The 13,958-nt window shown below is 47.4% G+C and overlaps 1 protein-coding gene across 9 annotated transcripts in view; it reads left to right on the top strand.

The window, feature by feature from the left end:
* The window catches only part of MARCHF8 (membrane associated ring-CH-type finger 8), a 118,924-nt gene extending 106,817 nt beyond the window's left edge, over positions 1-12,107 (top strand). For 8 of the 9 annotated variants that reach the window (XM_017518801.2, XM_037735013.1, XM_017518800.2 and 5 more), the window contains 5 exons: positions 2,454-2,542; positions 2,786-3,631; positions 5,375-5,555; positions 7,491-7,638; positions 8,201-12,107. In XM_017518801.2, the coding sequence (XP_017374290.1) occupies positions 2,454-2,542; positions 2,786-3,631; positions 5,375-5,555; positions 7,491-7,638; positions 8,201-8,502 (1,566 nt within the window). In that variant the 3' untranslated portion in view covers positions 8,503-12,107. The remainder of the gene's footprint in view (positions 1-2,453; positions 2,543-2,785; positions 3,632-5,374; positions 5,556-7,490; positions 7,639-8,200) is intronic. The other variant, XM_017518807.2, reaches the window with a different exon arrangement.
* The last annotated feature ends 1,851 nt before the right edge of the window (positions 12,108-13,958 follow it).

The raw sequence follows: 13,958 nt of genomic DNA on the forward strand, positions 1-13,958 counted from the left end.
GCATGTGAATACTGCTGGATATACCTTCCTCAAAGTCTACGTGGGAACAGGGGATGAAGACGCTTACTTTTCTGCAATACACCATGGTCAGGCTGTGGTCTTCATGACACAATTCAGCCTTGCCTTTGTGTGTTGAACAGAGCTGGTCATCCTCAGAAGTAACAGAATACAGCAATAAGTTCAGGAAGGCTTTTAGTCCTAGAATAGTGTAAGGACTAAATGTCAGAAAACAGGGGAATTGTAGGAGTTTGGGGACCTTAGCATGGGTCCCCCCTCAACCTGCTCCCCTGTGGTATAAACAGTAAAGCCCATGATACCAAAAGGCCTTGAGTGCTCATCTCTGGGGCAGGTGGAGCCAGTGATAGGTGCCCCGAGAGGACGATGCTGGGGAAAGAAGACAGTATATAATGCAGTTGGAGAAAGAGGACAATGGCTCACGCAGTCAGACTTAAAAGGATGCAAGGGATGTCACAGCAGAGTGTCCACAGGCATCCTAAGATGTTTCCCACATTGTTTTAGGAAGAATATTGACAAAAGGTAGTGATGGGAGGGTTATTTCAAGGATGCTATTTTCATGTCTCCAAGTAAACTTTAGATTCTTAAGAACTTTGACTTCTAATGCTTCTAAAGACCATATACCCCATGCCCATATGCATATTCCGTTAGAAAATAAATGTAGAAGCTGGGCGCAGTGGCTCACGCCTGTAATCCCAGCACTTTGGGAAGCCGAGGCGGGTGTATCACGAGATCAGGAGATCGAGACCATCCTAGTCAACATGGTGAAACTCTGTCTCTACTAAAAATACAGAAAATTAGCTGGGCATGGTGGCGCAAGCCTGTAATCCCAGCTACTCAGGAGGCTGAGGCAGGAGAATTGCCTGAACACAGAAGGCAGAGGTTGCGGTGAGCCGAGATCGCGCCATTGCACTCCAGCCTGGGTAACAAGAGCGAAACTCCGTCTCAAAAAAAAAAAAAGAAAAGAAATGTAGATTCTTTGGTGAATTTGAAGACATGCTCATGGATTGGTGCGGCGTGATCTCAGCATACACGTGCAGCATGCTGACGAGGAGCTTCTTGGATCTTGTTTCTTTAGATGGACTTGGATTAAAGTGGTGTTTAATCTCTGTGCTGGAAGTGGGAGCAACCATGCGATGGGCATCTTAATTTGAGTGCCATCCTGGCTTTCTCCAGGCTGCTGCGTTTGCTGTGAGAGGGAGGGGGAGGAGGAGTTTCTGGGCAATGGCCATATCTGTTCTGGTGACTGACCAACGTCAGGGGTCCCATTGGTGGAGTTCCAGGATGAGAATGCACCCTTGGGGATGGCACTTAGAAAAATTGGGACTAAGCCTCAGCCGGGGAATTGCGGGCCAGGGTGGAGCTCCCTTGTATCAAAGAGTTAGGGCCAAGGGCCATGCAGGTGGGCCTGCAGAAGGTGGGTGGTGATATGGCCTTTCCAGTGATAACAAACATGTGGTACTGTTTTCTTGGGGCTGTTGGGGTTGCATGGAGCAGATTCTCATTCAAGCTCACCATCTTTAGGGAAGAATGCTTATGAATACTCGTGGGTCTGTGGGGTCTGTGGGGTCTGTGGGGTCTGTGGAGCCTGGGGAACCTGAGGCTGGTGTGGGTGTCTGGGGCCCTCTAGTGGTAGTGGTGTATCCTCAGCTCAGCGGCACTCACCGTCCCTATTTCTCTCTGTCCATTTCTCTCCTCACTGAGGTACTTCCTGTCTTTCCTAGATTTTTTCTCTAAGTTTGACCATTCACCACCTTAGAGGCTCTATTCTATTCTATGACCTCTCGCTGCACTTTGTTTCAAATCTAAATTTTCTTGATTATTTTTCTTAATTTACAGTTCCAAGATTAGACCTATTGGGAGCATTCTGTGTTCCTCCTCAGCCCCTGGTGGCCCCTGTGGTCAGGTGGTCTGGTCTCCCTTTTGCGTGAAGAGCTGTGGCAGGGCAGTGAGGTTTTGTGGAGCACAGGGGCATCTGGCACTGTGCATGAGGTTGTGAGGTAGGAGAGAGCTCTTAAATCTGCCAGCCTTGGTGATGTTAGGAACTAGAGTGCTGGGGAACCCTGTGCTGGCAGGCCTGGAGCCTCTTATTTCTTTGACATTTGCATGATATCTTGTAGTACTTGGTTTCTTCACTTCTATATGAACGAATTCAATTTAGATGCTTAGAAAATAAACGGCCCCTGGACCTGCAGGAGATCAGTAGTGGTGTTCTGTAGCCTTAGACATTTCTTGGTTATACTTTTATCCACAGAGAAGAAAAAAATAGTGCTATTTGATTTGTTTTGCCTAGGCTTAGAGGGACCTAATATGTGTCATTCGTTGAACAGCGGGAAATAGCAGATATTTCTAGGGTTTTTGCCCGACACTGTCCAGGAGACAGTGCGCATGGTCCCCTTGGCTCTTTCTGAACACTGACCAGAGGTCTGTCATTGCAGGCTGGGAGTCCTACATCAGCATCAGCTCTGGCTCCGGTGTCTACCTTCTCTCGCACTTCTATCACGCCGTCCAGCCAGGACATCTGCAGGTAACACTCTGCTTCAGATGCTGCCGTGATCAGTGTGCAACTAGAAATAAGCATTAGTGTCTGCAGGTTCTTGAATTTCCATTTGCTTATTCAGTCTGCCTTTGGTCTAAACAGTTCACCCAGTTTTATGTGTGGTTTGAGCACCAAGTTGCCCATGCAAATTTCATTTCTTCACTATGATGTCTATTCTCTTTTAAAATTGTTTTTACTTTCTGTGCTTTTATCCCACTGTTCTGCATGCAGTTCCAGTGCAGTGTTTTCTGAGTGTTGTCACCACAGTTCCGTGCAGTCTGCTGTTGTCTTGAAAGCTCCTCACTGCCAGAGTTCTCTGACACAAGGGCTCACTGTGACAGTTATCTGTAAGGACACATTACAGGCGTCAAAGAGAAATTCCTTTGGTTCAGAATGGGTCCAGGCCTTGAGGCCTGCTAAGAATACCAAAGCCAGAAGAACACTAAAGTTCTCAAGATCCCTCAGTGATGTGGGTGAGAAGGCGCAGGATACTTCGGAAAGTTTTGCTTATGTGGAAAGAACTTGTTCGGAAGGAAAATTAATATTCCCTCAAGATTCGTGTCTCAGAACCAGCAGCTACCTTCATAAAGAAAAAAGAACCCTGAACTACAAACCTCTTGGCAATTCCAAACATTCTTGTGTTTCATGCCTTTCTGCCAGTCACTCAGCTGCCTCAGAGGTGGAAGCTGGCCAGGGGGGCAGGCCTGGCCTGCTGCTGGAAGAGAAGGCAGATGGCGAGGCCACATCCCGAAGCCAGCGACTGCTCCGGTACCTGTTCTCACTCTCGCATGGCTCGAGCGCCAGCAGCCTGCACAGGTTCCACGAGCTGGAGAGCTGCACCGCTCGCCTGCACACTGCCAAGTCTTCCAGTGGGCTGGCAGGGAGCACGGGCTTCTGCTCTGACGACATGGGAGATGACGACGTCTTTGAGGACAGCACATCTGCAAAATTGAAGAGTAGGGTTCTGCGGGCTCCCCTCTGCTCCACAGAAAAGGACAGTGACCTGGATTGTCCTTCTCCCCTCTCTGAAAAATTAGCCCCCATATCTCCCGTGTCCACATCAGGGGATGCCTGCAGGTTGGTTTGCCAGGAAGTGCCATTCTAGCCATCTCTGCTCACATCAGGAGCCTCACCTTGCTTTAATATGTGAAGTTTCAGGAAAATGAAGTAATAGGAAGTTGTAACCAGTTATGGGTTAATCATTTTCTCCAGAAGAATGGAGTATCAATATCATTTGAAAAACTTAATTTTTATGACATGGGTCCCAAGATAGTTTCACAAATGATAAAAGAGGAAGAAGCTGGCCGGGCGTGGTGGCTCACGCCTGTAATCCCAGCACTTTGGGAGGCTGAGGCGGGTGGATCACCTAAGATCAGGAGTTCAAGACCAGCCTGGCCAACATGGCGAAACCCCGTCTCTACTAAAAATACAAAAATTAGCTGGGCATGGTGGCACGCACCTGTAGTCCCTGCTACTTGGGAGGCTGAGGCAGGAGAATTGCCTGAACCCAGAAGGCGGAGGTTGTAGTGAGCCAAGATTGCGCCATTGCACTTCAGCCTGGGTGACAAGAGTGAAACTCTCTTGCCAAAAAAAAAAAAAAAGGAAGAAGCTACACATATTAAAGGCCAAGCTGACTCTTCTCAACTAAAAATAAGTAGACTTTACATAAAGAAACTGGAAGAAAGAAATTAGTAGCTCCAGCTTTCCAGCCTGATGGTCCAGATTTTAAGCATTGTTGCATCTCCCAGCCTCTTTTTTAACCCTTGCTCCCCATCTACCCCTAAAAGGTCTGTGGGGACTGGCTGTTCTCCAGTAGCTCCTTTCTTCCAGTAGCTCCTTCCTTCCTTTTAACTGGAGTGTAGCCACCTATGTCCCGCCCTAACTCCGTTTCCCGCCTTTATCTTCCCTTATGCAGTATCCTTTTCTGGCCTCCAGAATTCACTTTTTGTGACTCTTGTGCCTTCTTACTTCTGACCTTTCCCCGGTCTCCTCTCCTTAGTGCCAGCTGTTGCCATTTCTAACAGTTGTATCAGAGACCCCCCTCACTAAAACACAGATAGCCTGAGACCCTGGCTCCTTCCAGGACAGGTGCCCCAGCCTGTTCGCTAGCTGCTGGAAAAGACCCTTCTCTTTCTTAAAAGCCTGTTAAGTTCCTTCAGGCCAATAGCTATATCTTGCTGCATACTTCCTTGGAAATAATGAGTGCTTTCAAATTAATTCTCACTTACTGCTATTAGTGGTCCCAAGAAAAAGAGATGAAATTGCAGCATCTTGTTATGGTGAGTTTTTTAGGTCTAGGAGAGGTACTGTGATCTTTGTTTACTTCCTGAGAGAGAACAGAAATATATAGTTGTGGGGTATGAAGGTAAAGTAAGTGATTATAGCTAAAAAGCAGATGTCATCATTTAAAGTCACTGTGGTATTTTTGAAAGTTGGAATGCTGGTTTTGTTTTATATAGAAATTTTCCCTCTAATTATTTTACCATCTTATGTTCTGGAAAATGATTACGTGTTGCTTTAAATTCGCCTTTCAAGGAAGTTTCATGTCTTACCAAAAAATGACCACTTTGTCATTTCTTACGTCATTTTTTCCCTTTTGTTGCCAAATGCCCTCCAGACTTTCCATGTTGGTGCGGTAAGCTAGAAATTTTTAGTTTGTAGTGATTGTTTTCATTTGTGTTTGTATGTTTTTGTGCCTATAGTCATTTCTGTCATGTTCGTTTCTGAAAGTTTTCTTTGGGGGAATTGACCTTCCACTGAAGTGTCAGCTCCCCTGTCATGGGGCTCTCCTTGGAATGACGGGTTTTCCTTCCACCATAGGATCTGCCACTGTGAAGGAGACGACGAGAGCCCCCTCATTACCCCCTGCCGCTGCACAGGAAGCCTCCACTTCGTGCACCAGGCCTGCCTGCAGCAGTGGATCAAGAGCTCCGACACGCGCTGCTGCGAGCTCTGCAAGTACGAGTTTGTCATGGAGACCAAGCTGAAGCCGCTGAGAAAAGTATGTGGGAGGAAGGCCCAGAAGTGCTTCACCCTTCCTGAAACCATTGACTCCCGGAGAGCTGGTGTCACAGATCATGGGGTCATAGCTTGCCTGCATTCATTACCTTAAAAAGCTGGGGCTGGTGCTTACGTTTGCATTGTAGAGATTGTTGTTTCTGGTGCTGATTTTCAAGTCCCTCCCCTCAGGAAGAAGCTCTTTCTGACCATTCATAATCTTCTTTTCCCTTCAAACTGAGACTGCTTGCTTGTCAGTGTCAGTCATCTGGCCTTTGACCACAGACTGTTTGTGACGTATCTTAGCACCTAACTTTATACATATTAACTGTTGACGTCCTGCTGCTTTGATTAGGACTGTCTGTTGGAGATCAGTATCTCTCCACAGCACACAGTAAATTTATTTGTATAAACCTATGATAAGGATTTGGTGGATGGGAGTGTGAGTAGGTGGATGGGGAAAGGAAAGGAAGCACAGACGTTACGTGATGTGCAGCTGTCTTCAGAAAGGACCCACAGATATTTCATGACGTACAGCTGTCTGGAGGCCCATGTCACTGCTGCCTCCGAGAGGAACTGTGTCCGCAGCCCTGCTCTCCAGTTTAAATGTTGACTGTTTCATACGTCTTTTTTGCCCAGCACAGCAGGTTTTGTCTGGAAGAATAAAAGACTGTTCTTATCTCAAAACGTTATATATAAATTGTAAGAGAAGTCACATAATCATATACTAGCTAATTAAGTCTTAAATGATGTGCTGGTAGGGCCTATCAGTCATTCAGAAAAGGAAATGCTCATTATGGGCTAGAGGGCTGGGGAAGTGGAGCCGTGGTAGCCTCATAGGGTGTTTGAGTTTTAGAGTGGTTCTTGAAAGATCATTAGGATTTGAAGGCAGAGTGAAAGGAGTTTAGAGAGGTCAAGCTGTCTATGAAGTAAAGTATACCCTAGAAAGGTGAGAGCGAGCATTAACAGGGTGGCAAGCTACATGTGTTTGTAGGAAGTAGCAGGGAGCATGGGGCGCTGGGGTGCTGACTCTGTGTTACAGGTAGGAAGACCAGGGAACTTGCTAGTATATAAAATTCTAGCAGAAAACAACCAGATGTTAGCGAAATCTTACACAAAGTGCTTAAAAAAATGTTTTCCCCAGTAGAAGCCTTGTAATTTATTGGGTGCCTACTCTATGCTAATCTCTCACTATGGGAAGTCCTTGAGGCTCTGTTTACAACTTACCTTGCATAGACCCATCTGGAAAGAGGCTGTGACTAGGATTGGCAAAGGATATGTGCAGAGTGTTTATACATTGTTCTTTCTCTCTACCTTTATGTGTTTTCTCCTGATTCGGAAACCAGTAAATGAAAAAGTCTGGCTATTTGGAGTAAATTAATGAGCTCCTAAAGGAGATGAGACTGGCAGAGTCTGCTTGTACTCGGAACTCTTAGCGTCGATTTCGAGCTGTTGCTGCCAAAGTAGCGAGGACCAAAGAGTGAGCTTCTTCTGCCATTCACCTTCATGATGTAGTGTGGCCCATCTGCTAGTGTGCTGTGGCATCATCAACCCTCTTCTTCCGCTCCTCCATGCTAGTCAACACATCAGGGAGACTTAAAACGTAGCACCTGGGTCCTGGACCAACATACTGTTTTCATTAGGACTGAAATCATAGAATTCTTTATCAGGCCATTTTATGTCTGCTTGCAAGAATTAGCAGACAAGGGGATTTTTGATGATAGTTCGGTTTCATCTCGATCCTGGCTTCTTTTCATTGGATAGAAAGTTGGCTGTACCTGGTACCTGGTTAAAGGAGAACAACTTTGGGTATTTGAGGAAATGCATCTAGTTTGGGAAGGGAGAAGGGGCAAAAAGCTAGTCTCACCTATAATGCTCTCACCTGACCAAAGCCCTTCCCCAAGAAGCCTGAGCCTCACATTCCGTGTTGTCTTTCCAGTGGGAGAAGTTGCAGATGACGGCCAGCGAGCGCAGGAAGATTATGTGCTCAGTGACATTCCACGTCATCGCCATCACATGTGTGGTCTGGTCCTTGTATGTGCTTATTGACCGTACTGCCGAGGAGATCAAGCAGGGGCAGGCAACAGGTGAGTTCTCAGGCTGAAGAGCAAGCTCAGCACCAGAGGCGAGGATAGCTCACAGTAGTCCTGGGGTCAGAGGATTTTCCAGCCAGGCCAAAAAAGTTTGGGTTTCTAGAGGAGGGACAGCAGTTAAGGGGCACCAGGCCTCCTTTTTGGCATTTCTTTTGCTGTGGTGATAGTTGTTGAAACTCAGTCAGAGAGTTCATATTCTGGAGCATGAGAATCTCCATAAACTGTGTTCTGGAAAAGCAGGAAGTAACTGGACACTGTCTTCCACTCTTTAAGCCACATTTGGTGAGCTGTGAATCCATTGGTGAGTGGCGTAGTCCTGTAGTCCCAGATACTTAAAAGGCTGAGGCAAGGAGGATTGCTGGGGCTCAGCAATTGAGGGCTATAGTGTGCCATGATCACACCTGTGTGCCACTGCACTCTAGCCTGGGCAACATAGCAAAACTCCATCTCTTAAAAAAAAAAAAAAAGAATCAGTTGGTAATGGGAAGTTCGGACATATGTTTTCTTTAATTCAGGTCTTAAATAAAATCTAATAGGCTGATTTTTTCCCTTCCAGGAATCCTGGAATGGCCCTTTTGGACTAAATTGGTAGTTGTGGCCATCGGCTTCACTGGAGGACTTCTTTTTATGTATGTTCAGTGTAAAGTATACGTGCAATTGTGGAAGAGACTCAAGGCCTATAATAGAGTGATCTATGTTCAAAACTGTCCAGAAACAAGCAAAAAGAATATTTTTGAAAAATCTGCACTAACAGAGCCCAACTTTGAAAATAAAGATGGACGTGGAATCTGTCATTCCGACACAAACTCTTGTTGCACAGAGCCTGAAGACACTGGACCAGAAATCATTCATGTCTGATTGTGTGCGGGTTGTCATTTTCCTGGACATCCATGAAGAGCCGAAGGAAATTGTTTACTGCCAATTTGTGTACCTTTCTTATGTCCCTTAATAGCATAGACTGGGCAGGTGACTATTTATAGTGGCTTCTCTTTTTCTAAATCCTCCTTAGTTTCCTAGAAAGCCCTCTTGTGGGCTGGGCATGCCTGGGTCCTGCCTCTGCCAGGCAGCTCTGTGGGAAGGGAAGGTGGAAGGCCCCATGATGACACGATGGGGAGCCAGCGGAGTTCCTGCTCATGGTATTGCGCAGAATGAGAGAATAAAATGCCAATTCAAGGGAAGAGCAGGAGCAGGGGCACCCAGGCCCTGATATGCAGCTGCCTCCAGCTTACATTGGTCCCCACCCTGGAACAGAGCTTGGGGAATGTCTAGCCATGCTGAAAGATTCCCTCCATACCACGGAGAGCCCCAGGAGGCGGTACTGAAACAGGCCCCCAAACACAGACTCCGGCCCACCCTCTGCCAGTGCTGCCTCCTCCATGCTCTTGAGCAGATGGGGCCGTGGTGCTCTGTGGTGGCACATGATTCACTGAGCAAACAGCACTTTACAGAAGAGAATCTTTATTTTGTAATATGTGTGTCCAGTGGGATTGACACTCAAAAAAAAAGTCTCACTTGTAAATCTTCCCTTCCTTACCTTTGTTATCTCCTTTACATCATGAGAGATCAAAAACCCACTTTGCCTTATATATGCTAAGAAGCATGGCATTCGTCCTGTTCATAAAACAGACTCATGACTTTAAGACAGGACAAACAGGCCGGATGCTTTTTTATCACAGATCTCATGGAAATTAATGGATTCTTAATGGCAGTTAAAGCATAGTTTCTATGCTTTTGAGCCTGTTTTATGACAAGGTGTTATTTCATAGACCTGACCCGTACATTTGTTTTTGTCAACACTGAAAAAGAAGAGTTTTTGAGATCTAAATGGAAGGAAAGGAAGTGAGTAATACAACAAAACTGAATATTTAAAAAATACTGCTTTATGGTTAAATCTCTCCAGTTGGTGCTGGCTTCACATTGAAAGAGCAGCCATGTGCCACCCCGGCTGGGGTGTGTGCACTGCAGGTTCTCCCATGCACACAAGATGGGTACTGGCTCACTGTGAGGCTTCTGCTCATGGAGGTTCTGTGGAGTCACTGCCAGGGCCATGAGGCAGGCAGGCTGGCTCTGGGATGAGGGTCAGGTGTGAGCACACTGCCAGGGTCTGCTGTGCCACTGCTCCCCGGCCATACACCCGCCCAGCTGTCGCCTTAACCAGACTGAACAGGATCCTTTGGGACCCTTGGTCCCACTTTCGGTCCATTCTGTCATCAGGGATTACTACCTGTACCATTTTCATAAAACCAAATCACTACCATCAGATGGCCTTGTCTCTCTAAAAATCTGCTTAAAATTCTGTTTTTCAAACCCAGTTTCCTAGTGCCAGGCAAATAGTTACCTCCGGGAAAGTTGCCGGGGTGCCTGAAACACAATATAAGTAATCCAGATGCTTTCTCTCCAGGATACTCTCTCACCCAGCCTGCAGGGAGGAGGTGGGAGATGCTGGGGGTCCTGCCTCAGTCTGGGCCTTAGGCACTTTGTTTGCCCTGCACTTTGTTGCTACTAAGGGGATGAAGCAAAAACAAGATGATTTATTTGCCTTTCAGAGTGGAAGTCCTAGAGTTTGTTTTGAAGGTCAGAAGGCTGAAGGATCTCTGAGCTACGGTGTGGGCTTAATGGCAGTAGGCTTTGCCCTCCTGTCTCCTTCAAGCCGGTGTCTGATTCCTTGGCAACACAGGTCTTAGTCTGTGGAGTGGATCTGCTGTAGCCCTCCTCTGGCTAGGCAGGCACTGTCTAGCCATAGCCAGCTCCTGAAAACAGGTCAGCCGTCCCTCTCTGTCTCCCAGGTCACATCCAGCCCGTGCCTGTGTTAACTGTACCCCGAAGTGCAATTACCCATACCGCTTCTCAGCCTGGGGACCCCAGGCAACCACAGACTGTCCACTCAGGAGAGCTGAATCCCAGGTCAGCCCTGCCAGTGTCCCTAAGGAACTGCTCAGGCAAGGCCCCTGATTTTGTAGACTCATTCCTGCCACCCTCCAACAGTACCAGGTTAGATTTTCTAAGTGTGAATCCCTACTTCATATATGGAATCCCTTATGCTGAACTTGAAAAGCACCAAGACTTCCTGTAGACAGGAGAGTGCTTAGGTAGGGACAGCCCCTGGGCAGCCCACCCAGTGTGGCTGGCACCCCACTATGGCAAAGGTGCCTTTATAACTGAGCCCTGTATCCCTCCCATGCCCAACCAGATTCTCATGGGAAGCCCTCTCCCTTTTCTGCCTAATACCATCTCATCATCTCTGGCCTCACTGTGGACAATCTGCACACATTCTTATTTCCCCTCCTAGCAGGACACAGAGCTACCCTCTTGTCTTTTTTCCTTGAAGGTTCTGGTTCTAGTTCAGCTCCTGATTCATCAGACCCTCCTAGCCCCCTGCATCTAGCAGTGAAGCACGAAGCCTGGCAGGGGTATGGTACTCCCATCTGGTGTGGGCACCAGCTCTGCCAGTGCTCCTGTAGCCTGGGTAAACTTGCTCCCTTAATTCTTTTGGGGCTGTGTTTTCCCCAGCATCTCCCTGCTTCATGCCCCCTATTTTGCACCCGGCTTTAGTGAAAGGATAGCATTTGGTTGACCCATATAGAAGCCCAGAATGAGGTCTCAGGGCCAAGGAAGGGGAAGAGGCAAGTGGTCTGGGGCATCACCAGCCAGCCCTCTCTGATTTGGCCTCTATTCCCCATAAGTCACAGTACCACATGCAGACTTTTGGCCTCAGCAATTTGGTTTTTGTGCCCAAGTTTATTGTAAGAATTTCCGGAAAACCCTATAAAGGTATCTTCCTACTCTAGGCCTCTAATGTTTCTCCCCATTTTGCTTCAGTCCATTCTTCAAACATGTAGGCCTAGTTTTCAAACCTGCACATGTGTCCTACCTGGCCATAGGTATGCCGGCCTCCAGCAGCTGGGCCAGTTTGGGAGCCTCAGTTGATGCCTGCACGATCCGGGGCTGCCTTTGCATCCCTGTTGTGGGCTACAGGGCTGGAGAAGGGCTGGGACCAACCTGGTGAGATCCATGAGGCTGTGGATGTGGCTGGAGGCAAATACACATTTAAAGTACTTTGCCTTTTGAAGTGCTTTCCCTTTTGAATCTGGCTTGAAACATGCAGCTTCCACCTCTAGCCCAAGGAAAGACCAAAACATAGGGAAATAAAAGCATTTCTCTTTGTCTTAGAAAGTAATTGTTGAAGTTGTGCAGTTGATCAATGCACAGTTAGATACAATGTTTATGGAAATTGATCGTTAAACCAAATTTACACTGGCTTGTGTGGTGTAGTTTCTAAAAGGCACTTCACATTTCAAATTTTTCTTAGAAAGTTTCTAGTAATCTAAATGTCTAGTTTTGTATTCTTTTGTGTATGTTCACTGTTTCTCAGTATTACCACTTGAATAATTCTCTGTAAAGGGGGGTTTGTGCTATACACTGGGATGTCTAATTGCAGCAATAAAGGCTTTCTTTAAAAAGGAGCTTCACTATGAGAGTGTTTCCCTGCAGGGAAGCCTGGGATGCTGGCGGGCACTCCAGTTCAGCGTTGTCGGGCTTGCACATCAGGAAAGAACATGGCTCCTGGAGATGTGTATTTTCCTCAGCCTCCCTCAGACACCTGTGTGTCGGCAGTGGGCCGGCGGTGTCTGGATGAGTTTGTGGGATGGGAGTGAAAACAGGGATTTGTCACAGGTGTGCTTGCTTCAAACACCCAGACCCTACCTGGGCTCACCGCCCTGAGGGAAGGCATACTTGAGTCTGTGTTGCCACATGACTGCAGAGCACTTGATTATGAACCAGCCTTATCCATGGAAACTTGCTCCTGACCCACAGCCCAGCTGTGAAAGCACCAGGGAGACCAGTGACAGCTCTGCCAGGCTGCATCCCCTGGCTCTGGCAAGGCCTGAGAGGGAAGGCAGTGCCACGATGCTTAGACACCAAACCACCCGCAGGGCTGGGAGTGCTAAGGGCAGATTGCAGCTTTTCTGCCATATGCATGACCAGGGTCGGGTTGCACAGGTGAAGGGAGGGAAGCCAGGCTTTCCCGGATGAGCTGCTGCCTTGGGGGTAATCCACAGAATTCTTCCACTCTGGGCTGCTGGCCGATTTGGGAGCTAAGCACAAGGCTGCTTTGCAGAGCCATGGCCATACCTGTGTCCCCAGGAGTGGAGGCCTGTGGCTCCAGGTGGGGGACAAGTCCGCAGAGCTGCTGAGCCTGTGTAGGAAGGTCTGTGCTTGTGGCCAAGAGTAGGCAGGGATGGCCCTGAGCACCATGCTGAGGAGGGTGGAACTGGAAGAAGAACCCTCCCCTGTAAGAAGGTGAGGGCAATGGCTCCCCTATGCTTTTTGAGAATTTTGGGAGTTTTTCTGAAGGGACACCAGAAAGGGTCTGGGTGTGGGTAGGCTTGAGGGGATGGCACCAGCCATACTGATGGTGTACTGGGCTGCCTACAACTTGCCAACACCAGGGACTCTTCGTGGTTTATGTTGGGGTAGCAAACTGCTCAAAGGGAGCTGTTTTTGTAAATAAACTTCATTAGCAGGCAACCATATGCATTCACTTACATATTATCTATGGCTGATTCACTGCTACAGAGGGCAAGGTTGAAATAGGACAGATTGTATTGCCTACAAAGCCTGTAATATTTACCGTGTGCCCCTTTATAGAAAAAGCTTGCAAAGTCTTTGTCAAGGTGAAGGGTGCTTGTAGAGTTGTTGGTGCATAGCCTGTGTGACACGTCTTGATAACGGAGGCGTTGAGTCACTCTCCAGGGACTTGGAAGAGCCACCATCATCTGTAGTCCTGGCACATCTCTGAGTTGCTTGAAAAAGCCAAGAGGCAACTGCTTACCACCTGGAGCATCAGGCTGGTGGGAGGCAGATGATCCCCAGGAGTCACCTCGAGCTCAATCAGATGACCAGGGAATATGGCTGGCTTCTCTTTGTAAAGAAGGAGTGTCTGATTAAGCATTAAGAAGAGCTTCTGTAAGATAAAATCAGTACAGCAGAGGGAAAGGCATATGACAATCAAAGCTGTCAGCGTGGTGATAACAAAAGAGATCAAAAATCAAACCTGGTTCTTTTCCCAGGGAAAAGCCCCTCAGCAGGAACGGTCTAGGGCAGAGGCTGTTACAAGGGCCTGCTCTGGAGCCATAGCCATGCAGTTGGAGGCATCACACTCTCATAAGGTAAATACATGAGAAACAGCTTGCTTTTTTCATCTAACAACCAGTTTGTTATTTTCTATATACCAAGTACACAGGCATCGACCTTATTCTGACTTGTGCAGGATTACTTTAAATCCTCAAGGATATAGATTTTTAGGTTGTTTA

The sequence above is a fragment of the Cebus imitator genome, unplaced genomic scaffold, assembly GCF_001604975.1.
Source record: "Cebus imitator isolate Cc_AM_T3 unplaced genomic scaffold, Cebus_imitator-1.0 Scaffold704, whole genome shotgun sequence".
Classification (NCBI taxonomy): Eukaryota; Metazoa; Chordata; class Mammalia; order Primates; family Cebidae; genus Cebus; species Cebus imitator.